Source organism: Pipistrellus kuhlii, unplaced genomic scaffold, assembly GCF_014108245.1.
Source record: "Pipistrellus kuhlii isolate mPipKuh1 unplaced genomic scaffold, mPipKuh1.p scaffold_m20_p_20, whole genome shotgun sequence".
NCBI classification, from domain to species: domain Eukaryota; kingdom Metazoa; phylum Chordata; class Mammalia; order Chiroptera; family Vespertilionidae; genus Pipistrellus; species Pipistrellus kuhlii.
The window spans coordinates 15,754,731-15,779,802 of NW_023425516.1; the positions used below are offsets into that span (position 1 = coordinate 15,754,731).

The window sequence follows — 25,072 nt, forward strand, 5'->3', positions numbered from 1 at the left end:
ATTCTTCCTAAAGAGTACCTCTGCCTGTGGAGGTGCTCTGGGTAGGAGACCAGAGTTGAACACAACTGAAGTTCACCCAGCACTGGGCAGAGCCTGTCCCCACAATAGGCAAGAAGGAAGGGGTTGGTCATACCATGAGGTAACATATCTATGGGGCTTAATGTATGCCAGGAGTCTTGTACAGATCTTTACATGTGTTAAATCATCTGATCCTCTTGCAACCATTTGAGGAAGGTTGCCATATTATTATCCCCATTTTATTCTTGGGAATTTAAGTGTCCTACCTGTCAAAGGATACACAGATAGTAAGTGATAGAACTGGGATTTGAACCCACGTGGCCTGTCTCCAGGGCCTGTGCCTCAGTTGGCCACTGTGTGAATGGATGTCTCAGAATTGGCCCAGTCATTTCTCTAGGATGGTGTCAGACAGGACCCAAGTGGGTGCAACCCACTTGAATTTGTTCTTTCAACAAATTGTATTGAGCACCCTCTGTGCACCAGTGTGCTCCCAGAGAGAAGGAAATCAATAACAAACACCCTCTTAGTTGGCATCATTAGGATTCATAAGAAAAGCCCAACTTTGAAAGAGGGTGATTGACAAGTAGATGCTCTGATAGATTCGTTGTTTAGGACGGCGGTTGCCAACCCGTGGTCCATGGACCACTGGTGGTCGGTGAGGTCCGAAAGGTTGGCAACCGCTGGTTTAGGAAGTTGGCACCAGTCGGAGAAGTATATCGGTGCCAGGGGGAGTAAATCTGTTCCAGTCCAAAGGAAGATACCCGCCCCAGAATGTCCTTGAGGAGGTCAGGGATGGTAGCACCTGGGTACCAGGAGCTCATATGCAGGGGAGGCCAAGACTAAGCCAAAGGGACTGGCCACCAAGAGCTAGCATTGAAATAGCTTGAGGCCAGAGCTCAGAATTCAGAGCCCGGAGCTGAGCCCCAGCTATGTTTCTCTTGAATGCATCTCATGGAGTCACACTGACAGAACAAGAAAAGCCTCTGAGCAAGAAAAGGAGCTCATGAATGTGGGTCTTTCACTGAGTTAGTCACCCATGTATTCATCAGTCAAGAAGCGTTTATTGAGTGCCTTTGGTATACCAGGAACTATTTCATGTAACTGCCACCCTTGATATTTATTGAAGCTATTTGCTATCTTACTAGAGATTTAATGATTTCTCTGTATTTTCAGTGGCAAATATTCCCCAAGTATACCTCCCTTTTCCTCTCAACATGGGTCATGTTTGAATATCCAGTGTAGCCTTTTAATACTAAGGATGGCTAAAACCGGTTTGGCTCAGTGGATAGTGTCAGTCTGCGGACTAAAAGGTCCCAGGTTCAGCCGAGCCGGTTTGGCTCAGTGGTAGAGCGTCGGTCTGCAGACTGAATCCAGGTTCGATTCCGGTCAAGGGCATGTACATTGGTTGTGGGCACATCCCCGGTAGGGGGTGTGCAAGAGGCAGCTGGTCGATGTTTCTCTCTCATCGACGTTTCTAGCTATCTATCCCTCTCCCTTCCTCTCTATAAAAAAATCAATAAAATATATTTTTTTAATTAAAAAATAAAATAAAAGGTCCCAGGTTTGATTCCGGTCAAGAGCATGTACATTGGTTGTGGGCACATCCCCAGTAGGGGGGGAGGGTGTGTGCAGGAGGTAGCTTGTTGATGATTCTCTCTCATCGATGTTTCTAGCTATTTATCCCTCTCCCTTCCTCTTTGTGAAAAATCAATAAAATATTTTTTTTAAAGAATAATAATAGTAACAGTAAATAAGCTACTCTGTGCCCTGTGCTAATAGCAGCTTATATGCAGCTTCATTTAATCCTCACCACAGGCCTAGGAAGTAGGTTCAATTACTTACTCCCATTTTACAGATGAGGAAACTGAGGGTCAGAGAGGGACAGTGACTTGCTCAAGGTTACACAGCCAGATGCATTTTCTAACTCCATACTTTTAACCTTCATTTCCCCTCTCCCACCTCCCATCCCATGCTTGCACCGGTAGAAAACTATCAAATTTGCTTGTAGACTCATATACCATGGTTACACATGACTTTTTCTTTTGTTTCCAAAGGTGGTGGCCCTTAGTAAAAGAAGTCAGGAAGCTGAGGCTGCTTTCTTGAGTGTTTACAAGCAATTAATTGAAACACCAGGTAAGAAATGCTTGGGCTCCATAATTACAGAATTAATTTGAAGAAACAGCCATTGCACAGGGGCCTCCTCATGGTGGGGAATTGGGACAGGCTGACTGCTGGGCATGTTCACGTCTTCCCTGGGTGGGAATTACGGGGTGAGTGGGTTCTGTGCCCAGGCTGGTGTGACATCCCCACATGGCTCCTCCATCTTCCCCCACTACCTCCTAGTGTCAACCAGAGAATTAGGGGGGCTCCTGGCAAGGTCTCTCCCCTGTACTTCCTTGGAAGCCGAGAAGCCTGTCTTGCCCCCCAGAGGACAAATGGCACCAGTGCTTTCCGCGAGCAGAGTGAGCTAAAAGCAACCTCAAAGTTTCCTCTGACATGGTACAGCGAATCTCAAAAATGTGATGTAGAGCGAAATCCAAACCCAAAAGAACATGTACTATATTGCTCTATTTACATAAAACCTGAAAACAAAAATTAGCCTGTCAGCACTATTCACAGTGGCCAAAAGGGGGAAACAACCCAAATGTCATCGACGGATAAATGGATAAACAAATATGCTCTATCCATTCAATGGACTATGATTCAGTAATAAAAAGAATAACACACTGACACATGCTACGGTGTAGATGAGCCTCAAAAACATGATCCTGGGTGAGAAAGCCAATCATAAAAGGCCACATCATATAGGATTCCATTTATATGAAGTGTCCAAAAGAGGCAAATCTATAGAGGCAAATGTGATCAGGTGGATGATTACCAGGGCCTTGAGGCTGAAATAGCCATGTGTCTGCAACCCCTGAGGACCAGCTTTTTGTTTATAAGGTGTTCACCCTCATCAGAGTTATTTGGAAACATGTTGGAAAAATATACCCTCTTATTTCTCTCTTTTCAATCTTTCAAGACTCACAGTCTCAACAACTATGACATTGGAGGGTGTCTCGGTACAGAGTCCAAAGTTGCCTCCTAGGAGTCCTCACGCCAGGCTCCTTCTCTGCGCCCCATAGAACATCATCTATAGCGCCAGGAGCAGCACTGATACAGGCCTGTTTCCAGGCTTCGGGCCAGACCCGGGTTGGAATCCTGCCGGTACCACTTACTGGGTGACTGCGGATGAGTTAATTCACCTCCCTGTGCTTCAGTCTCCTCTTCTATAGAACCTGCCTCATACAGTTTGGGAGGCTCCAGCAAGCATGGCACATAGTGGTACTTTGCTAAGAGACACCTGCTATCATATATATATACATATATTGTATATCAGGCTTCCCTTGGAGAAGTAAAATGTCCCAAGCCTGCAACTGAATCATACTAAATTTATAACCCAGAACCCCGTACACAGTAGGCACCTAGTAACTGTTTGGTGAATGAATTAGAAATATGACTCAGATGCAGAAAGGTTATTGGAACAAAAAGCCCTCTGCTTGCCATGTGTTCATCTACTCAGATAGCATTTATTGAGTGCCTGCTGTGTGCCTGGCACTTACAAGACACTGGGAACATGACCATGAGCTCACTGATGCAGACAGGAGCCCAGCCCTCAGGGAGCTTGCATTCTGGTGGCAGAGGTGACCAGATCATCGCTCAAATAACCAGCCTGCTGTCACAGACGAGGGGAATGCCAACAACTCTAGTGCTTGAGGGTGAGAAGGAACTTACAGCCCCCACTTGAAAAGGAGGTCTCATTTCTGGGGTTCATTATGGGACCCTCATCTTTCTGGAGATACTGCTGTTAACACAATTACAGGGCCAGGATTTCAGTGCCAGCTGGGGGGCCTTGAGAGACCCCAAGACAGGCAGGAACTTTCCAGAGGGCCCTTGTGCCCTCTCCCCCTCTCCCCAAAGGGTTGTTCCCAGCCTGGTGCTGACTCCACGCATCTGATTTCCCAGCTCCCTCCCGGAAATGGAGGGGCAGGGGAAACGTGCGTCCCCAGCTGTCACCAAGTGAGAGAATGAGGAGCTTTAACTGATGGAGACGTACCATACGAACAGCCCCTTTAGGGGCTCTAATTCATTCCGAGACATTTAAGAATAACAAAATGTTTTAATGATTTCTTGGGGGAATTAGGAAGACATATTTTTGCTCTCATTAAATTTTATCCGCAGACACAAGAACCAAATGTCAGATGTGTTTTTGGTGCTCAGAGCTACCCTGCTCGCTGTCTTCCCCACATACACGGCCCCATCCCCCTCCATAAAAATAACACCCCTGGAAAATTTGCCAGGACATGCACTCTCCTGTTTTTATATTTCTTGACAGGCAAATTATTTGTGGAAATACTCCCCCCTCCCCGCAAAACCACACAAGTCCTGATTCAACATTTTTGTTTTGAATGACTGCTGCCAACGCAAATCTTTGGCAGAGAATGCGATACAGCATGATTGCTCAGCAAGTATTTTGATAAGTGTGCAGCCTGTATGTCTGTAATTACGAAAGAAGACCGTAAATCTTTTGGATATTGTTCACACAGATGTGGCGTGAAGTGAGAGAAAAAAAGCAGTAAAACGTGTTAAAAGCATAATTAATGTCATTGTTGTGGAGGATGATTTGATTTAAACCTTTCTGACTTCTGGATCCATGACGGCTGATTTCTTTATCACGCTCATAGAGTTACTAGGAACCGACCCAGCTTCAGGAAGCTAACTTGTTAAATAAGTGATTAGTTAAAAGCAAAAAAAGAAAAGAATCAAAATAAACAAAGAGCCAGTAAAAGGGAGGCTGAAGAGATGACAGGGGTGAGTGCCCTAAAATGTGTTTTCTGCTGCTTTAGTTTGGTTTTTAAAAATCTGGTGCGGGCCCTAACTGGTTTGGCTCAGTGGATAGAGCGTCGGCCTATGGACTGAAGGGTCCCAGGTTCTATTCCGGCCAAGGGGGCTGTGCAGGAGGCAGCTGATCAATATGTTTCTTTCTCATCGATGTTTCTAGCTTTCTATCCCTCTTCCTTCATCTCTGTAAAAAACTCAAATATAAATATATATATATATATTAATATATATAAAGACCCTATTTAAAAAAAGAAAATCTGATTCGGCAGATGGCATCATTTCTCTCCCTGCTCCTCAGGAGGCAAAAAGCTGGTCAGCTTAGGAGCTTAAGCTACAGCAGCAGGCACAAGTAGTGGCCTGTCAGCTTGGTGTTTTCTAGCTGTGTGACCTTGGACAGGGCCTGAACCTCTCTGAGCTGTAGTTTCTGTGTCTTCAGCAAAGGACATGAGGATTTGATATGCTGTGCATGAAAGCATTTGGAGGGTTTAGTAATCAGTAGCCCATTGCAACACTGACATCAGTGGATAAATTACAGTGTTTGCTGTTGATTTTACAGAGTTCTGTCAGTTGTTACAGATGTGAAGTGATCTGTTTAGCCAACAGGGTTACTGAGTCTATGGAATAGGGAAATTCTTTGTGATATTTAGGGATTTAAATTCTTTTTCTTCCATATACACACTGTCAAATCAGAAAATACAGAAAAGTAGAAAGGAGAGAAAACTACCTACTAGGAAATCAGAGGAACTATTTTGTTGCTTTTCTTTCTGACCTTTTTCCCCCTCATACTTTTCCAAAATGGGCCTTCATTCTACATGAACCATTTGCATCCTATTTCTTTTCAGCCACCACGAGCATCTGTTTCCCTGTGTGACTGGAAGTCCCAGGTAACTTTGGTTCATTGTGTATCATACTCTCTTGTGTGGCTGTGCTGACCACCCTCTCCAACACGGGACATTTAGGGAGTTCAGGAACACACAACTTATTGGCATTGTGCTGTAGCTCAAAGGACAAGGAAGAAGACTTTGGAAGGAAAATGTATTGTAGCCAGGTATTGACCACAACCTCAGGGTCAGTGGTCAGAGAGAATACGAATTTTTTTCTCTTTGATTTATTTTGCACTCCACTTATTAGTTACATTAGATATTTTTTGTATGTTTATGAACCACTCACATTTATTCCTTTGTGAATCACTGGTTCATGTACCCTTCGCCCATTTTTCTATCAGAGAGATCTTGTATTGATTTGTAAATGCTCTTCATATATTAGGGATATTAACCTTTGTCCTGGTAAATGTATTTTCTATTTCCTCTCCTCATTTGCCTTTTGTTTATAATGTCTCTTGCATGTGGTGCATAGTAGGCATTCAAAACATGTTTGTGGACAGTAGAGCATTTTGCTTTATGGCTTCTGGATTTCATGTCATACTTTAAAAGCCTATTTTTAGCTCAAGGTTATAGGTTTATTTCGTACTTTTATGATCTTAACTTTTAAAAATTCGAATCTCTGAACCATCTGAAATACATGTTAGTGGAAGTGGAGAGGAAGAACTTAGCTTTGCGTTTGTCCCAAATGACTAGCTCTACTGCCACCTAGTGGATAAGCCACCTTGTAGGTATAGGAAATATGGATTTTAGTGTAATGAGAAACTGTCTCTGCCTGTCCTTACCTCCTTCCCTTTCTCCCCACATATGCCTCTGCTTGGTTAGTAGTGTAGGGTCAGGGGAACCCCAAAGGGTAACATAAAAGACTACTTACCCCATAAAAAGGAAAAGCTTAATGTTACTGTCTACCTCCCTGAGCCTCTGATTCTCCATCTGGAAAAGCATACTTACCTCCTCGCACCTCTGGAAGGATTAAACCAGGTGAAAAGTGTGAATTCCTTAGCTGAGTGTCTGGCACATAGTAAATGCTCAGTAAGCAGTGGTTGTCATTGTTATTGTTGGTGTTACTATTACCATCAGCACCCAGTGCCAAGAAAGAAGGCCCCTCTGTGCATGCTTAAGCCAGGAGACCTTCTGAAACAACCAGTCCTGGCAATGGAGGGAGGAAAAGGTGGGCGGACATACGTATAGCTCACAGCTGTGCATAAGGGACCACACCCTTCTGCTATTGAAAAAGTAAGATGAAAGGATCAAAGTTATTCTCACTGCCACTGTCACCATCGATCGCCACCCACACAGGAGCCTGGAGCTGGGGCCCAGATGGAAGAAGACTTCTGTCTCGAAGTATTTTGGAGGGGTGCATGCATACTTCTGCATATATGTGTTTCTAAACAGCCTTTCGGACAGCCTTTACGGTTCCAGCTTTCCTAAAAAAGCTCCAAATGCCACTTTCTATCAGATGGACAGAGTGGGAGGAATGGGACGGCTCCTAGATTCCTGACTCTCCCCCACCCTCCAAACCCATAGGCCCTTTTTAAAAAACACCAACAGCATCAACTAGTGGTGGAAAGTGGAATAGATGATGTTTTACCCATCTCGTCCGACAATGCCTGTGGAAAATCTGCTGTGGTATTAAAATATTATAAATTCGTTGGCAGTATTCTCTAGGGGGTAAGATCCAATGTAACCAAAATGAATTAGTCGTTTTATTAAGCAGTTTATGCACAGAGAGCAGGTTGATGTCTGTAAGACAAGGCACTCTGCCTCCTGACGGTATTCCCCCCTGCCCGCACGCCCGCCCAGACGCACCACCTCACCGGTTCCTGCTTGATCTTTCCTGTCTGCCAACGTGCTCAGTTAACCCGTGTCTGATTTGGGGTTCCCTGTTGTGGCAGTTTCACTAAGGCTGGATCTCAGGCCGTTGGATCCCCTCTGCACTGCCTTGTCTACATGTGGACTGTCTGTGTGTTGCAGGAGTGAAGTAGGGGGTTTTAAGTCCCCCTCATGGCTCTGGGCAGCTGCAGGTGTTAGTCGAAAGGTTTCCAGTGGAAATGCTGAGCCTGGCAGAAACCTGGGCATCCCTGGCTCCAGGGGTATTCTGTCACTTCTGACACGAGGGTATGAGGTTTGCCAGACATCAGAGGGGCACAGGGGTCACTTTGGAGACTGGGGACTTGACAGGACGCAGCACTTCCCCAAGCACTGGGGTCACTTGACATAGGGAGCAGCCTCAGCGTACCTGGCGCAGCACTGAACCTTGGAACACATCGTGTCTCGTGTCACCTTTCTGCTCCCTTCCTGCACCTGCAGAGCCAGAAGACGGCCTTCACTCTCTCTGACTCCAACCGCCCTCCTCTGCAACCTGGATTCCCTCCTCCACGTAACATGCCACAGGTTATGAGAGTTAGTGTGGGACATCTCGAGGGTGAGGGCATTATTCTGCCCCCAACAGAGACACCTCAAAGGAGGACTGAGGATTGAAAACAAGACTTCCCAGACCCTATAGCATCAGGTTCTCTGAGAAACCTCTTCCAAACATGTTAGAGATCTTTTGTCATTTCTCTTTGTGTTCGTAAGAGCAGCCAGTGACATTCCGCTGATGTGTCGAACAATACCATTAGACAGAGTAAGTGGGAAGCCCTTGGATTTGCCAGCCACCACGGCCAAGCATTTTGCATACATATAATTTGGTAGAACATTCCAGTCTTCTGGATGCTAGTAATTTTTTCCCTCCCTACCCAACCCCCAACAATGTAGCTCTGGACTCTGTGAACTTCTCCCAAATGGGGGAAGTGGAAAGAAGTGAGTTGAATCATACCCTGTCACATCTGGGCACTCCACACTGCTGGGGAGGAAATAACGAGTAGAAAATGCCCAAGGAAATGAGTATCATCGTTGCTGTGTACTTTTCAGAGCAGGGACCCTGCTTAACCCACAGCCTAAGTCCTCAGAAGCTGGAGGGAATAAAAATGCAGGTGGGTCAGAGCCCAGAACCTGCTGCTTTCTCAGAGAACAGGCTTGTCTCCCTGAAGAGCAGGTGAAATGGATGCAGCAGGAGGGCAGTGCGCCTGTCTCACAATTTGCACCTAGTCAGTTACCACGTGTTATGGGTTGAATTGTGTCTCCCCTGGTACCTGTGAACGTGACCTTACTTGAAAATAGGGTCTTTGCAAATGTAACCAAGTTAAAAGGAGGTCATTAGGGTGAACCCTAATCCAGTATAAGTGTCCTTATAAGAAGGAGAGAGAGACACAGGCACCGAGGAGAAAGCCATGTGCCAATGGAGGCAGAGATTGAAGGGATGCTTCTACAAGCCAAGGATGCCAGCAATGCCAGAAGCTGGGAGGGAGCGTGGCTCTGCCCATGCCTTGACTCTGTACAGCTGGCTTCCAGAGCATAGGGTAGGGGTTTTCTGGGGTGCCATACCAAATTACCACAAACTGGGTTGTTTAAAACAACAGTTCCGCTTGAAGGTGTTTAATAATCACCCTCCCTGAGCATCCTGGCCCTGAAGCATAGGCCCAGGACTCAGCCCCTATCTGAGGACATCCAATGTTGATTGTGTGCCCAGGACATACTTATAATAGGAATTTGAGTCCAGAGCCCAGAAAGGTCTGGTGCTTTGTCCAAGGTAACACAGCAAGCCAGCAGCAAGCCAAGAACTGAGCCTTAGTCTTGTGCTCCTAGCGCAATAGTTAAGAAAGCCCCATGTCCTACCCCAAGGCAGCTTGGCCCACAGCAGAGTCACCTGGGTTCAAACCCCACCTCTGCCACTTCTGAGCTAGGTGACCTTGAGCACATGGCACCTCTTCTCTGGCACTGCATTTCCTTGTCTGGAAAATGGAGATGGCATATCTATCATACTAGGCTTTACCGTCACACACTCCCTGTGCCTCAGTTTCCCTATCTGTAAATAGGAATGCAGCAATACCTTCCTCACAGTGTTGTGGTGAAGATTGAATGAATTCTAAAATGTTCAAAGTACTTTGGCTGTTAGGATTCATCATAATCTGACATTGGCTGAGTCATCTGAACTCCTCCCCGACTCTCCCTCAAACTGGGGAGCCAGGAGGCAGTATAATGGGAAGAAGAGGCCCAAGGCCATTTTGGCCCTGCTACCAATGCAGACTTCTCTGAAGTCACTGGACCCCATTTCCCCCATCTGTGTCCTAGAGTGAGGGATATTGCACAAATGAACCCTCCACAGTGTGACTTTCTCAGCTCGAGTCTTTGGGTCCCAAAGTGACATTCAAAGCAGAACTGTTGGATCTGGATCTCCCAGGGACCGCTGAGATATATGAGGCTATTCCTGTCGCAAGGTTTCACAGAGGTCACAATGCAGCCAGCCAGCCCCCAGAACACCACGAGACCGGGAGCACTGCTCCTCTCAGCAATCAACACTTAGCAAACCCCGCTCTGCACCTAGCACTGTGCAATCTCTAATATGTTCTCTCACCCAGTCTTCGCAACCACGCTTTCCATGCACTGCCCCATTTTACAAGGGAGAAAGTGAATGTTCCAACTGTCCAAAGGTCCTTCATCTTCCAGTCATAGTTTCGGGGAAGTGGGACTGTTTCGTTTTTCTCACTTTATAAGTGGGGAAAACTGACGCTCAAGGCCCCGACGGATTTGGACCCAAAACTAGACTTCAGATTCTGTTAGCTTAACATCTGCCCTGTTAACAATGAATGAAGTTGGAAGACAGCACTCTGGAACCTGCTGAACCTGTAGGAGATGGCCTCTCCAGGGGCCGTCTGAGCTCAGCTCCCCCTGCACAGAGCCCACAAGGCAGCACCTGGACCTGCAGGGACTGCAAGCGAAACCAAATGTCAATCCCTGACTCTTGGAAGGGGGTCAATGACATTTATCACCCGAGTGTAAGCTTTTGGCTTGGACGGGCCATCAGCTGGGTCTTTGCACCTCCCTGGAACCAGAGGAAGCCCTCCTCCATGGCAGCTCGGAGCAGCACCCTCCAGTGTTTATCTAACTCCCCCGACCCTGGCAAGTGCCTGTTGCCTCTTCCCCCCTTTCTCAAAAACCAGGACACAATAGGAAGTGTTTTCTTGAACTTATTAAAAAATCCAGACTTGTAAATTAATTTGTCCGTGTTGTACAAAGGGAGTGCAGATGAACTCATTAGCATGCGCACAACAAATAATTATAGATGAATTTTTAGCTGGCCTGCCTAATGCGCTCGCTGGGTTAATTATGTCAATGTATAATTACATCAGCCCGGGGAGACATAATGGCATACCCCGCTGAGCAGGCCCTGCTTAATGACGGGGTGTGGAGGGAGTGCTGACAGAGGAAAGACGCAGCCTTCCCGCACACCTGCCTGCCTCGGCACAAACACCCATTGTCCAAGCCTCCCACCACCTAAACAAACACATGGGAGGAAAGGGACCTTGTTCCAGCCAGACCTGAAGGCCCCGGGTGTAGGCACTACCCCGTTCCTTCCATCAGCAAATATTTATTGGGTCGAGCTGTTCGTCCATCCACAATGGTCCAGCAAAGGAGCAAAAATAGATGTGGCGTTTCAGTCTAGTGTGCATTAATTAGGTGGACTTGCAAATCACTGAAAACTGTAAGTACAATGAATGCTGTGAAGGAAAGGTGCAGGCAACTGAAAGAGCTGAGGACTGGCTGGTCAAGGAAGGCTTCCTGGAAAAAGTGACATTTGAGGGCAAAGACGAGTCAGCATTAACTAGCAGAAAGGGGTAAGGGTGGGCAGGGGGTTCCTGGCAGAGGCCCTGCCTACAAAAGGCTCGGGTGGGGGAGGTGCATTTGAGGGGCTGAGGGAAGAAGGGCAGTGTGACTGGAGCTCAGAAAGGCAGGAAACGCCAGGGCTTCCATTTGTTCTGAGCTGAGCAAGTGCCAGGTGCCATGCTGAGCACTTTGCATGGATCTTCTTCGCAGCCCCATGAAGTGGGTACTTCCGTGGTGAGGCACAGAGCATTATCATCTTTTGCCAAGGTCACATAGCAGTCCTGAGAAGCAAGTATGGATTAGACCAGAACCGAAGGATCTGTCTCCAGGGTTCATACTCTAATCCTTCTGCCCCTTAGCAGGGAACAGTGGCCAAGCAGATGCTGGCAGGAGACCCTGGTGGAAGGATGAGAAAGACTGAGGGCTCCGGTGCTTTTAAAGGGACTGTGGACCAGACCCAGGACCCTGATCTGGAGTGAGGAGGCCCTGGCTTTCCTGGGCCCCCACGAACACTCGCCTGTGGCTGCTGGGGTTGAAATGTCCACACCACTGGGACAGGAAGCACCAGAGAAAGAGACCCAACTCAAATCTCACCTCCACTCCTTAGCAGCTTACCTGGCTTCTCTGAGTCTCAGTTTTCTCATCTGTGGAAATGAGATGGACCCTAGCCAGCCTCCAGGGGATGCTGGGAGCATCATGAGCCTGTTCGCATGGACAAGCTTGGTGACCTGGAAGATGCCACACCAATTGCTGGCATGATCCAGGTGGTCTTAGTACCTACCTGGGTGGGCAATTGAGCAAAGCCGCCTGAAGAAAAGGTGCTGGATTCTAGATCTGAAGAAAGGAAGTGTTCGCTAGGTGACAGTGGGAGAGGGAACAGAATTCCAGGCAGATGCGCCTGCACATTCCTCACTTTTTAGCTATTGAGAATTAAGGAGGTCTCTAATATCCAGGTGTGCATTTCCAGAAAAGCCATTTAATCGCCCTATGTGTCAAAAATGATGGTATATTAGTCCACTGAGAAGTACCCCACAGATTGTATGTGCAAAGCTGCTATTAGGGAAATGTAGACGAAGGAAAATAGGGAGGGAGCTGGGAGAACAGGGTGGAAGCATCCAGACCACATACAGCCTAAGGAAGTGCTGGGCAAGGCCTTGGAGTGTCCTGGGCCCTTGGAGTAGTCCCATGTCCCCGGAGGCAGGTCCACCTCTATCTCCACTATCTTCAAGCCTTGTCTGGAGAGGCTGGCCTCAGACTGATGGATTTCAGAGCAAGGTCTTCCTCAGTGACATTTCCTGTGGTTGGAAGCATGTAAGACACAGTCTCATGGCCACCACAGATGGCATCATAGAATTTGGAAAATGCAATTATGGTGATAGTTATTGTTATTACCTTTCCCAGCTGTTCAGGACACCCACACCTATGGGGACGACACGCATTTCCCTGAGCCAGTGCCTAGAAAAGGCTGCTTCCTCATGAAAATCTACACTGCTCCCCAAGGCCAACAGAGCAACTCCAGGCAGCTCTTGTGGATTGTCCTCCCCCACCGCAGCTCCCCATGGAAGAACCCACCAGGTCCCATGGCTTCTGTCTGGGTAACCCTCAGCCCTCAGAGCCCCCAACAACGCCTGTCCTCCTCTCTCTGCAGACCCTGTACCTGTGTTTGAGGCAACACGCAGCCTAGACGACAGACTGCAGCCCCCCAGCTTCAACCCCAGTGGGCATCCGCTGCGAGACCTCCACGCTTCATGGAAGAGAAACCCCGAGCTCCTCAGCCCTAAAGGTACTGTAAGGCCTTCACAGGATGTCATAGCAATCAACTTGTCTGTGGATCTTTGGCACCAACCCCTGCAGTGAGCCAGGTGATGATTGAGCATCTGAGTGCGTGCCATCAACTGTGGGGAGGGAAGAACAGCATGGAGGTTCCTCAGTAAGTTAAACCGGAGTTACCCTGTGAAATAGCAATTCCACTCGTACCCCAAAGAATTAAAAATGTGTACACCAATATTTATCAGCAGCACCACTCACAATGGCCAAATGGAAACAACCCAAATGTCCCTCTCCTGATGAGTGGAAAAACAAAATGTGGCATATCCAAAAAATGGAATGTTACTCAGCCATAAAAAGACGTGAAGGTCTGCTACAAGCTACAAACTTGAAAACATTATGATAGTGAAAGAAGCCAGTCACAAAAGGATATATATTATGATTCTGTTTATATGAAATATCCACAATACCTAAACCCACAGATACAGAAAGCAGGGCTGGTGGTTGCCAGGGGCTGGAGGAGATGGGAATGGGAGTGACTGTTTAATGGGGACAGGCGTCCTTTGCTGGTGGTGGCATTGTTATGGAATTGGTGGTAATAGTTGTACAATATTGTGAATATACTAAATATCACTGAATTGTACACTTTAAAATGGTGAATTTTATGTTATGTATACACTGAATGGCCAGATTATTATGATCTCAGAAAGCATAATAATCTGACCACTCAAGTGTGTGTGTGTGTGTGTGTATTAGAGGCCCGATGCATGATTTCGTGCATGGGTGGGGTCCAGCAGCCTGGCCAGGGGGAGGGGGCACGGGTGGTTGGCGGGCCTGCCTGGTGGTCAAACTCCTAGTCGAGGGGACAATTTGCATATTTTATTATATAGGTTATATACTAAGTGGCCAGATTATTATGCATTCAAAGATTATAATAATTGGGCCACTCAGTGCATTTCACCATGACTTTTAAGAAAAATAGGAAAGCTGAGGAGACAGAGACAAGTCTGAGAGAGCAAAGGAAGCCTCGGGTGTGCTGTATGAGGTTGGCACGATGGGAGCTTGACTTAACATACGTACACACTCGCTGGCTGCAGCCCAGCTGACCTCGGTGACAGCAGATTCCAACAGCTGTGCTCTCTCCTACACTGTTTGGGAAATTTATTCTCACAACTTTTGATCAATCTGATTTGCAGAAAATGGCTCTGGTTGTCATACTGCTCTCAGCAATCGGCATTTTTTTGTCTTTTTCTTCCTCCAGAGCAAAGAGAGGGGACGTCTCCAGCCGGGCCCACGCTGACCGAGGGGAGCCGCCTCCCAGGCATTCCCAGCAAAGCCCTCCTGACTGAAACTTTGCTGCAGAGAAATGAGGTGGAGAAACAAAAGTGAGTGGGGGAGGGATAGGCAGGCTCCTGCTGCCCCACCTACCTGTGAGGTGGCACCAGGAAAGTCACCCCTGCCCAGGACAGCTGGGGAATCCAGATGCAAGTTGGAGGTGAAGACATAGGCCTGGGTTTGAGCTCCATCTCGATAGTTCAGTGGCCACCCTGGGCAGGTCACCTCGCCTCTCTGAGGTGACCTGCCCAGGGTCACCTCGCCTCCCCAACTGGAAAATGAGGCTAATGGTAGTTTATTAGCCTGGGTTCTCCAAAGAAACAGAACCAGTAGGATTTTTTTTTTTTAATTTATTGAGATGTATTTTCAAGGACTTAAATCACACAATTGGGGCTGGCAAATCTGAGCAGGTAGACCTGGCCAGCAGGCTAGAAACTGTCAGGCAGGAGTCAGTGTCACAATCTTGAGGCAGAACTTCTTCCTTGGTTTTGTTTTAAGACCTTCAACTAGATCAGGCCTACCTACATTAGTGAGAATATTCTCCTTTACTAATTAATGTCAACTAATTGTAGATGTTAACCACATCTACAAAATACTTCACAGAAGCACCTAAATTAATGTCTGATGGGATAAATGGGTACTATAGCTTAACCATGTGGACACTTAACATAACCATCACACGTGATGTCAACTCCTAGTCTGCCGTGGGAATGAAACGAGATGACTCCTGCACATTCCTATTAGCCTGGCATTCACACAGAGGAGTGTATGTCACAATGGTGCAGCAGAAATAGTTAGAGAGCCACCTACTGTGTGCTGTCACTGTTTTAGAGACACCGCAGTGAATAAAAGGTGCAAACTCTCTGTCCTCCTAGAGTTTACTTCCTAGTGAGGAAGACACAAATGAGTAAGATAAATAAAACAAGCGATGTGTTAGATGATGATAAGGGTTTGAGGAAAAACAAAGCAGATGAGGAAGAGGATGAGTTGGAGGGCTGAAGCTTTAAATGGAATGTTGGGGGAGGCCTCACTGAGAAGGTGAGCAAAGTCCTAAGGAGGAAGGGAGAGAGCCCTGCAGGTATATAGGGGAAGAGTGTCACGAGCAGAGGGAACCGCCGGTGCAGAGTCTAAGGCTGGTGTACTGAAACAGCAAGGAGATGAATGTGGCTGAGCAGAGTGAAGGAGGAGAGGAGGCAGGATGTGAGATCCTTCCTAGAGTCTCTGAATCTGATGCCGTAAGGTCAGGTTTTGCCTAAACCCTTCACTAGTCCAGGTAGGACCTCTCTCTGCTGCAATACTGCATTACATCCGGACTGGGCCCCATAGGCTGGATGGACATCCCAAATCCTGCCAAAGGGAGGGGGAATGCCTCCGGGGCAGTAGTAGTGCTCAGGGTACTGAGGAGCACACTAAGCATGCTCACCATGCCCACTGAAGCAGACCCCGTCAGAAACCCCACTTTATAGACAGGAAATTGAGGTCCAGAGAGAAGTTGCTGGCTGCCATAAACCCCTCCCCAAAAAAATGCTGCCAGAAACTTAACTGGCCCAACCATTATGGAGGCCACATATCAGCAAAACAGTGGGGCAGCTAAATGCCTAAATGTCAAGTTTAAGGACTTGTTGTATTTAATACAGAGGTGGAGATTACAGGGAATGGGCAAGGGGATAGGAAAGGGGTGGGGCTCAGGCAAGGCCAATCGTTGAGCAGAGCTGGTATGAGCAGCCCTGGTCTCTCCACAGGGGCCTTCAAGAAGTACAAATCACTCTGGCAGCCAGACTGGGGGAGGCAGAGGAAAAGATCAAGGTCTTACATTCAGGTATGTATGTGGCACATGGCCCTGGCCCTCACACAGCGCCCTGGCCCTCACACAGCGCCCTGGCCCTCACACAGCACCCTGGCCCTCACACAGCGCCCTGGCCCTCACACTGCACCCTGGCCCTATTAGTCCACGAGGAGGAAGGAAGGCACTGACACTATGAACAAAGGCCAGGTGTCTTAGAATCAGAGGGTAAAAAGGGAGTTTGGGAAGGGGAAGGAGAGAAATTTATATTACCCAGTGGCGGACTGAGCCCCCCCCCCCCCCCATCCCTGGAGGCCATACTATTGTGGAGAGAAGGTTTGAGCTAGAATTAAAAAAATAGGGGTGGCAAATGTAAGGCCTTCCGTGACCCAGCACACAACTAAGCCAGTCGGTCAGGTTAGAGAAGACAGTAGGGTGGGGTGCGATCTGGGGCAAACTGGAGAGCCCAGCCTTATCTAAAGAGCAGCAGCCAGGCACTGCCTTGTGGCCTAGAGTGGCCCATCCCTTCAATTTTCCTGGAAAAATCAGAAATCAGGAATTTGATGAGAAATCCCTCAATTATTATCAGATACTTATATCTGTTGACTTTGTTACTCCTCCCTGTCCCTCTTACTTGCCAGGTCTGGATCTCAGGATGAGCAATGGGTAGATCATCCTACCCTGGTGACCTAAGGATGCTAGAAGGCTCATACCCTAGGCCATGGGACAGACAGCCTCCCTCCCACCCAGCCACTCCCCATGCCTCTCACCAGCTTGAAGCCCCTCCAGAACCTGTCACCAGTTCTAACCACAAGAAAGGTCTTTCCTCGCTACCCTAGACCTCATTCTGCCTTCCAAGCCCTGCAGGAGTGGGTCCACCTCCCTGAGGGCGGGCAGCCTCACCTGGCTCTTTACTTTTTCCCAGCGTTGAAGGCCACGCAGACAGAGCTGCTGGAGCTGCGGCGGAAATACGATGAGGAGGCGGCGTCCAAGTAAGTGAACACCCTGTGAGGTATGCCTCCCCCCTCTGACCCTCCCAGACATGCCTTCTCTTTCTGATTCTGTAGGAGGCACCCATTTTATTAAACACCCCTGCTCCCCACCGAGGCACACAGCTATATTCCCTGGTCGTTGCTGTGCTGTTTGTGTACAGCAGACCATAAATGGCATTCTGGGTCTACTGGGCAGGGACCTGTGCCTTTCCCCAGCCTCCTGGGGCTGTCCCACTCCCCAACTACAGTCCAACCCTCAGGGCCAAGTGTCAGTCACTTAAATTACTCTGTACTCAATGTTTCTTCAGGATTGAAGACATTGTTTACTCCACAAACACTTATTTAGTGCTTACTATTTCCCCGGTACTATGCTGAGTCCCTGGAGGAAACATTGGAACATAGCCCTGGCTGACACGGACTGATGTACAGTGATAAATTCATCATTCACATACACCCCTGAGCATTTCCTGTATGTTCTGGGCACATGGTAAATGCTGTGAAGGGAAGAACAGGAACAGCAAGAGGGAATAGCAGGGAGAGGGGGGTTCCCTGAGGAGTGACTTTCAGTGTGAGACTGAAGTATGAGCAGGAGATGGCCACGTGAAGAACGCTGAGGAGTGTGCCCTGAGCAATTGGAAAGCTTGTGCAGAAGAGGGAACTGAACATGGATGGAGCACATGTGTGGCTTATAGTCACCAAGTGCTCCCCACAATCCTCCTTTGGCCCCCACCCCACACCAGGCAGAGGGGCAGCCAAGGGGAAAGAGGTGCTGAAGGGAGGAGGGCAGCAAAGTAAATAAATGGCACTATGGGGGAGTAGAGAGGGCACCTAGGATGACACTTTGGACCTGGATCTCTTGAGGAAGGCATTCCAGGCAGAAGGCACAGCAGGAGCAAAGCTGGGAGGTATAGCTCTGCAACAGCTTCAGAGAGTGGACCCTGGGGGAGGTGAGAGGCCAGGCTGGAATCCTGAGGCCCATTTCCATTTCCCCGAAGCCTGGGTTCTTTTCCACCCAACCTGTTTTCTCCAGGAAGAAGAGTGGAAGGCAGCCCCCTTGGCCCTCAGGGTTGAGACCCTTGGGTTCAGGCAGGGGATGAGGGGTATCAGTATGGGTAGGGGGCTGGTAGTGGCCAGAGTCCCTTCCTCAGGGCCTCATCTTTCTGTCTCAGGGCAGATGAAGTCAGCCTGATCATGACCAACCTGGAGAAAGCTAATCAGGTGAGGAAACCTGTGCTGGGCGGGGAGGGCTCGTTTTGCACGTGGTGGTGGTCTCGGGCCAGGCTGGGAGGAAGGGCTATGCTCAATCTGTATTTGTTGATCTATGTGCCATACAGAGTGCTGAGGCTGGGAGATGTCTGAGCTGCTGGAGGAGGGAGAGCGAGGGTGCAGACAGAATCCTCAGAAGTAGGACGGTCCAGGCAGCAGCAGTCAGAGAAGGGCATTTGACCCAGATTTTAGGAGTCAGGAAAGATCTCCTGGAGGAAGGACCATGGAGCTGAGTCCCGATAAATCAGTCCAGACTGCAAAAGGATGGCATTCCAAGACAGGGAACGGCCTGGGCACAAGCTGGGAGGCAGCCTGCACAGCCGGCAGGAGGCCTCTCTAGGTGTCTGCACAGCAGAAGGAAGGAGGCAGAGCATTGGCCAGTGATTCCAACCCGCCAGTGCCCATCTCCAGACCGAGTTGGGACATGGGTCTCTCCCAGCCAAGCCTGAGTGAGGAGCCATGTTGGTAATGGAGCACAAGCCTGGGTCTGCTTCTCTCCCTCTCTCCTCACCTGGGGGCTCCTCCAGCACTCTGTCGGTAAATTCCCAGAAGTGGGGTTGCTGGGGGAAGGATTGGTGCACTTATAACTTGGCAGATGTGGCCAAACTGCCCTCCACGGGGTTGGACCAATTATGCTCCATCCCGCAAGGTAGGAGTGGGCCTGTGTCCCCGCCTCACCAGTACTGCCTGTCACCAGACTCAAAGATCCTTGCCAGTCAACTAGGCTAAAGAAAAGGGATCTTAGTTTAAATAGGAAGGATTTTTCATGTTTATTTTTTCTGAGTATAAACTAAAACCTGCTCATTATAGAAAGTATGGAGAAGGAAATAAATGTCATCGTATTAGGTTTTTAATATCCTGAATGTGAACAAGCAGATTCCAGAGCAGAGCAGATCAGTGCTGTTACTGACATAGCAATAACCATGCCAGTTTGCCCCTATTCTTACGTGGGGTGATGGGGCAAAAACCAGCCGGCACCCTAAATGCACCAGAGTTTACAGTACAAACTATACGTTAGTCCCTCTAGGCCCCCTCTCCCCCCCAGCCAAATTGGAATCTGGGTAGTTCTGAGGGAGGAAGATAAATTATGTCCTGAGTGTCACGGTGGACAGAAGGGCAGGGACCCGGGGTTTAGCATGTGGAATGCAAATGCTTCTCTCCGGAGGCAGATGAGACTGGTTAGTGTTAAACCCAAGCTTTCCAGCCCAGGGGGTGTCTCTCAGTCTGGGGCTCGTCCCCCCGGAAATGTAAACACAGGCCCTCAGGAGGAAAATATCTCTGGCATTCTCACCAGCTCATCTGTCATAAATTCTCTTCCAAGGCCTGTCGTTTAGCCCGGATCCCAAGCTTCAGTCAGAGTTGCTCAGAAAGTACTAACTGTAGAAATAAGAATATTTTCTCTACAACCCCACACACCCAAACCTAACTGACTTGAAGCTTTTCTGGAATAAGGCAGGATATAATAAATAAACAAATCCATTAAAAAATAAACAAAATTGTGCCCTAGCTGGTTGGGTTCAGTGGATAGAGCATTGGCCTGCAGACTGACCGGTCCTGGGTTCGATTCTGATCAAGGGCACATGGAGGGGTTGCTGACTCGATCCCCAATAGGGGGCATGCAGGAGGCAGCTGATCCATGAATTTCTCTCTCATCATTGATGTTTCAATCTTTCCCACTCCTTCCTCTCTGAAATCAATAAATATATATTTAAATAAATAATCAAACAGACAGAATATGCCAATGGAGGTGTGTGGGTCTCTATGTGTACATAATGGGCATAGCATCCTGATTGTCAAGGTCAGTGTGTAAGTTAAACATAATCACTATGCCCTGTGTCACCAGATGAGGGTAAAAATAAAGTTGCAGCTGTTGTGATTTTTCAAGTAATAGCTCAAGATCCCACATACCCTGTTGATGTTAATAAAGTTAACCAGTTATTGACACACATGTGTCAGGCGCCAAGCTAAAATGCCTAATGAGTTGTGTTTTACCAAATTATTTAATAAAAAACAACTCTAGAAGGAGTTGCTTTTATAATCCCCAAACTGAAACTGGGGAGGTGAACTCTTTTACCCAAGGTCACACACACCCAGGAAGTGACAATGTACAGCTTTCTCTCCAAAGCCACAAAGCTATGTTGTTAACATTTAGATGCTTCCTCCTAGGCTTTTATTCTCAGAAATGTTTGAAGAGTTAAGATACACCATAGCCCTAGCCAGTTTGGCTCAGTGGATAGAGCGTCGGCCTGCGGACTGAAAGGTCCCAGGTTCAATTCTGGTCAAGGGCATGTACCTTGGTTGCGGGCACATCCCCAGTAGGGAGCGTGCAGGAGGCAGCTGATGGATGTTTTTCTCTCACCGATGTTTCTAACTCTCTATCCCTCTCCCTTCCTCACTGTAAAAAAAAAAATCAATAAAATATATTAAAAAAAAAAAAAAAAAAAAAAAAGATGCCCCATAGACCCAATTCAGTAAACCGCCTCTTTCTGATTTAGAACTATTTCAGTATGTCTCTGCAGTAGATGTGTTTCGTTTTCCCCATTTCACAAAAGGAAAGCTGAGACCCAGGGAGGGGAAGTGCCTTACCCAGGGGCCTTCAATAGCAGATGCCTCATCCAGGATTCCACACCAGGTGGCAGTGGAGCTGGAAACACTCGCCTTCTCACCAGACAGGCCTGAAGTTTACTTGGGATACAGCGTGGCCTGGAAGTGTGTAAAAAGCTGCCCATCCCATCTAGACAGCATCTCCTGCCTGCCCTTGTGGATTGGGAATGTTCTGACCCCTCTTGGAATCTCAAGAACTCTGGGGGAACCAAAAGCCAAGTCAAGGGTTCAAGACCCAAAAAGTAGGGCCCTAGGCCCTCAGCCCTCAGCCCTGCCTGCGATGGTGGAGGGAGAAGATGGAGAGCCAGGGTGACATCCATTGTGGCCACATTCACTTCTTAACCACATCTGTCCCATTCTCCTCCTCAGAGAGCTGAGGCAGCCCAGCGGGAGGTGGAAAGTCTCCGGGAACAACTCGCCTCCGTCAACAGCTCCATCCGCCTGGCCTGCTGCTCCCCCCAGAATCCCGGTGGGGTAAGGATGGCGGGAGAGCCAGAGGGAACGTTGGGAAAGGCTATGTTTGTGGTTATGAATATGTGGGTTGTTAGTGTGCATCTGTGCGAAATTGTGCACACGGATGTGTGGGTTTCTGATGCTTATAGTGGGAGTAGCATCTTAATTGTCAAGGTCACTGTGTAGTTAAACAATAACTACAATTTGCTTCAACAGTTAAGGGTAAAAATACAGCCCCAGCTCTTTTAACTTTTCAAGCTCAAGCTTCCATATATCCTGATTAACTGGAAATTCAGCATCTTCTTTTAAAGGTCACCTCACACCCAATTGTCCAAAAATGCCAGAAACTTACTCAGACCAGAGAGGATCATTCCTATTGCCAAATGTCTGCCCCACAAGAGGGCAAGGGGGTGGGAAGGTATGGTCAGTGGAGCAGCAGTGCAGTCTTGGTGGATGTCACCAGGTGTCACTGTTGACCGCTGGTCTCACACTGCTTGGTGAATGCTTGGGACTACATCCTACTGGTTCTTTTTATCCTTCCAGACCCAAACAAAAATATATACCAAGATCTGAGGTTAATGCTCATATTCAGCCATTCTCGCCCAAAACATGCCAGCAGTGGTTCCAATGCCACACTCTACAAAGAGCTAATTTTCTGTCATTAACCCTGAGATCTCTGTATTCTTTTTAAATATATTTTTATTTATTTCAGAGAGGAGAGATAGAAACATCAATGATGAGAATCATTGATCGGCTGCCTCTCACACACCCCTCACTGAGGGCTGAGACCACAACCAGGGCATATGCCCTTGACCCGAATCGAACCCGGGACCCTTCAGTCTGCAGACCGATGCTGTATCCACTGAGCCAAACCGGCTAGGGCATGAGGTCTCTGAATTAAGCCTGGTTGGCTAGTGCATCTTTCTCTTTTCCCCTGGTTGGCATCCCTTTGGATCCCAGGATCATTTCCTGCCAAAGGATTTTAGTCAGAACCACCCCACCCTATCCTGTGTCATATATAATATTAGGAGTCTCCATCTCTCTTCTCTCAGAAAGCCTTGAGTTCCTTATGTAAATTGGTCCACCTACTTTCAGATCTCTGCAGACAAGGCATTAGATTCACGATTCCTACCCCAGGGTGATTTATTGTCTCCACCCTTGAACCTGAAGTGACCGGCATAATTTTAACTTCACCTGCCACCCTGATGCACAGGCCTGTGTCTTTGTTTCTGTTTGAATATTGGGATGTGCGTCTGTTTGTGACGTTTGAAAAACGACTGCATCTTTACTCTAACTGTGCCTCAGTTTCTTCATCTGTATAAGTAAGATTATAAGACTGTTAAAAGGATTACATGTAAAATACCTAAAACGGGGCTTGGCTCAATCTATGCTCAGTAAATATTTAATGCTACTATGGCTATTATTATTAATATGGTTTTGGTGTGTGGGGTTTTTTTTTTACCACAACAGCAATGGTATTTTTGAGCACATATATGTCTATGTGTGTCTGGTGATGTCCATGAGTGTGTCTCCTTGACACCTGTGTATTTCTCTGTGTGTGTCAGCATGAGTATTCAGGCAGGTGTGTATGTCAGTGTGTGTTGTGACTATCGATATGTCCACCTGTGTCTATGTCCCAGGAGGTGGTGTGTGTGTCACTGTGCCTGGATGTCTGCACGAAACAGAGTGAACACGGCAGAGACTAAGAAAGCAAGAGCTCAAGAGGATGCCTAAGAGAGAAACTGCTGATGGATCTTAATTAACCCCCGTGGAACCCAGCAAATGCCTGTGCTAATCAGCCACCAGGATCTTGGCTAGTTTGGGGGCGAGCTTTTCTGAGCACAACAGTGGCACTCGATGCTAATTAATTTAATGTGTTAATGGCATCCGCTTCCTGTTTTAATTGTCACTTATCTCCATGGAAGAATACCCAGGGTTGGCAGTGATGGGTTTTTATTTTGATTTGATTTGTTTTTATAAAGCCTCTTAGATTCATTTGTAACTGAACTCAGAATCAGCCTGACTTCAGTTTCCCTCAAACAGCCACCTCTTTGTCTTCATCTAGGACAAAGGGACCATTTCCTAAGACCTAGAGAAGCAGTGGGGTTTGGGGCTGGTGGTAAATTAGGAAAAGGAAGGAACCACCCCTAACGTGACCTGTGGAAACAAGGTCTCAGGTCTAACCAATGGGTCTCTTACTGCCTGGAATGGAGACATCCTGCACCTATTTTAGAAACCCAAATCTTTGTTTATGCTGTTCCTCTGCTGGGAACACCCTAACATCACACTTCCTCACCCTGACCCTGGTCCTGATCCTGACCCTGACATTCTAACCCTGACATTCTAACCCTGATACGCTAACACTGACCCTCATCCCAACCCTAATCCTTAACTCTAACCCCAGTTCCTAACCCTAGCTCTCACCCCTGATCCTGACCCTATTGACTTTTTTGCTGAGTCATAATAGCTATTTTGACTGAGTTATGCTATTTTTACATGGGTTTTTTTGTTTGTTTGTTTGTTTTGATAAGTCATGCTAGCGGATTGTTGACAAGTCCTTCTGGTAGTATTTGTGGAGATGTACTAGAGATTTTTGCTGAGTCATACTGTCAAATGTTTGCTAAACCATGCTAGTGATTTTTTTTTTTTTTTTGCTGAGTCATGGTACTAGATTTTTTTTTTTGCTGAGTCATGCTAACAGGTATTTGCTGGGTCATGATTTTAATTTTTGCTGATCCATGCTTATTCTTGCTGAATCATGGTATTGACTCTACTGAGTCATGATTTTTATTTTTGCTGTGTCGTGGTTTTAACATGTTTTAGTGAAGTATCCTAATAATAAAACCCTAATATGCAAATCAACCAAACAGTGGAACATCCGGTTGCTATGATGCACATTGACCACCAGGAGGCAGACACTCAACACAGGAACTGCCCCCTGGCTGAGTGGTGCTCCCTCTGTGGAAGTGCACTTCCACAGAGGGAGCACCACTCAGCCAGAAGCCGGGCTCATGGCTGGCAAGGGTAGCAGCAGTAGCAGGAGTTTTTCCTGCCACCTCCGCTGCAAGCAGGCAGTAAGGAGCAAGGGGTCCTGGACTGCAAGGGGGATGTCTGCCTGCTGGCTTAGGCCTGATTCCCCGGAGGCATCAGGCCTAAGCCAGCAGGCAGACATCCCCCAAGGAGTCCCAGACTGCAAGAGGGCACAGGCCAGGCTGAGGGAACTATTCTCCCCAACCCCCCAGTGCCTGAATTCTGTGCATCGGGCCTCTAGTAATATACATAAGGGAAAGCGTGCATATCATAAGTGTACAGCACATTGAATTTTTCAGTATGAACACACCTCATAACCAGCATCTAGATCAAGTAGAACATTCCCAACCCCCCAG

At 47.7% G+C, this 25,072-nt stretch overlaps 1 protein-coding gene across 4 annotated transcripts in view; it reads left to right on the plus strand.

Annotated features, from left to right (window-relative positions):
- CUX2 (cut like homeobox 2) overlaps window positions 1–25,072 on the plus strand; it is a 192,516-nt gene that overhangs the window by 148,437 nt on the left and 19,007 nt on the right. For all 4 annotated transcript variants that reach the window (XM_036449271.2, XM_036449272.2, XM_036449273.2 and 1 more), the window contains 7 exons: window positions 2,073–2,151; window positions 13,135–13,269; window positions 14,515–14,638; window positions 16,331–16,407; window positions 17,297–17,363; window positions 18,533–18,581; window positions 21,603–21,707. In XM_036449271.2, coding sequence (XP_036305164.1) covers window positions 2,073–2,151; window positions 13,135–13,269; window positions 14,515–14,638; window positions 16,331–16,407; window positions 17,297–17,363; window positions 18,533–18,581; window positions 21,603–21,707 — 636 coding nt within the window. The remainder of the gene's footprint in view (window positions 1–2,072; window positions 2,152–13,134; window positions 13,270–14,514; window positions 14,639–16,330; window positions 16,408–17,296; window positions 17,364–18,532; window positions 18,582–21,602; window positions 21,708–25,072) is intronic.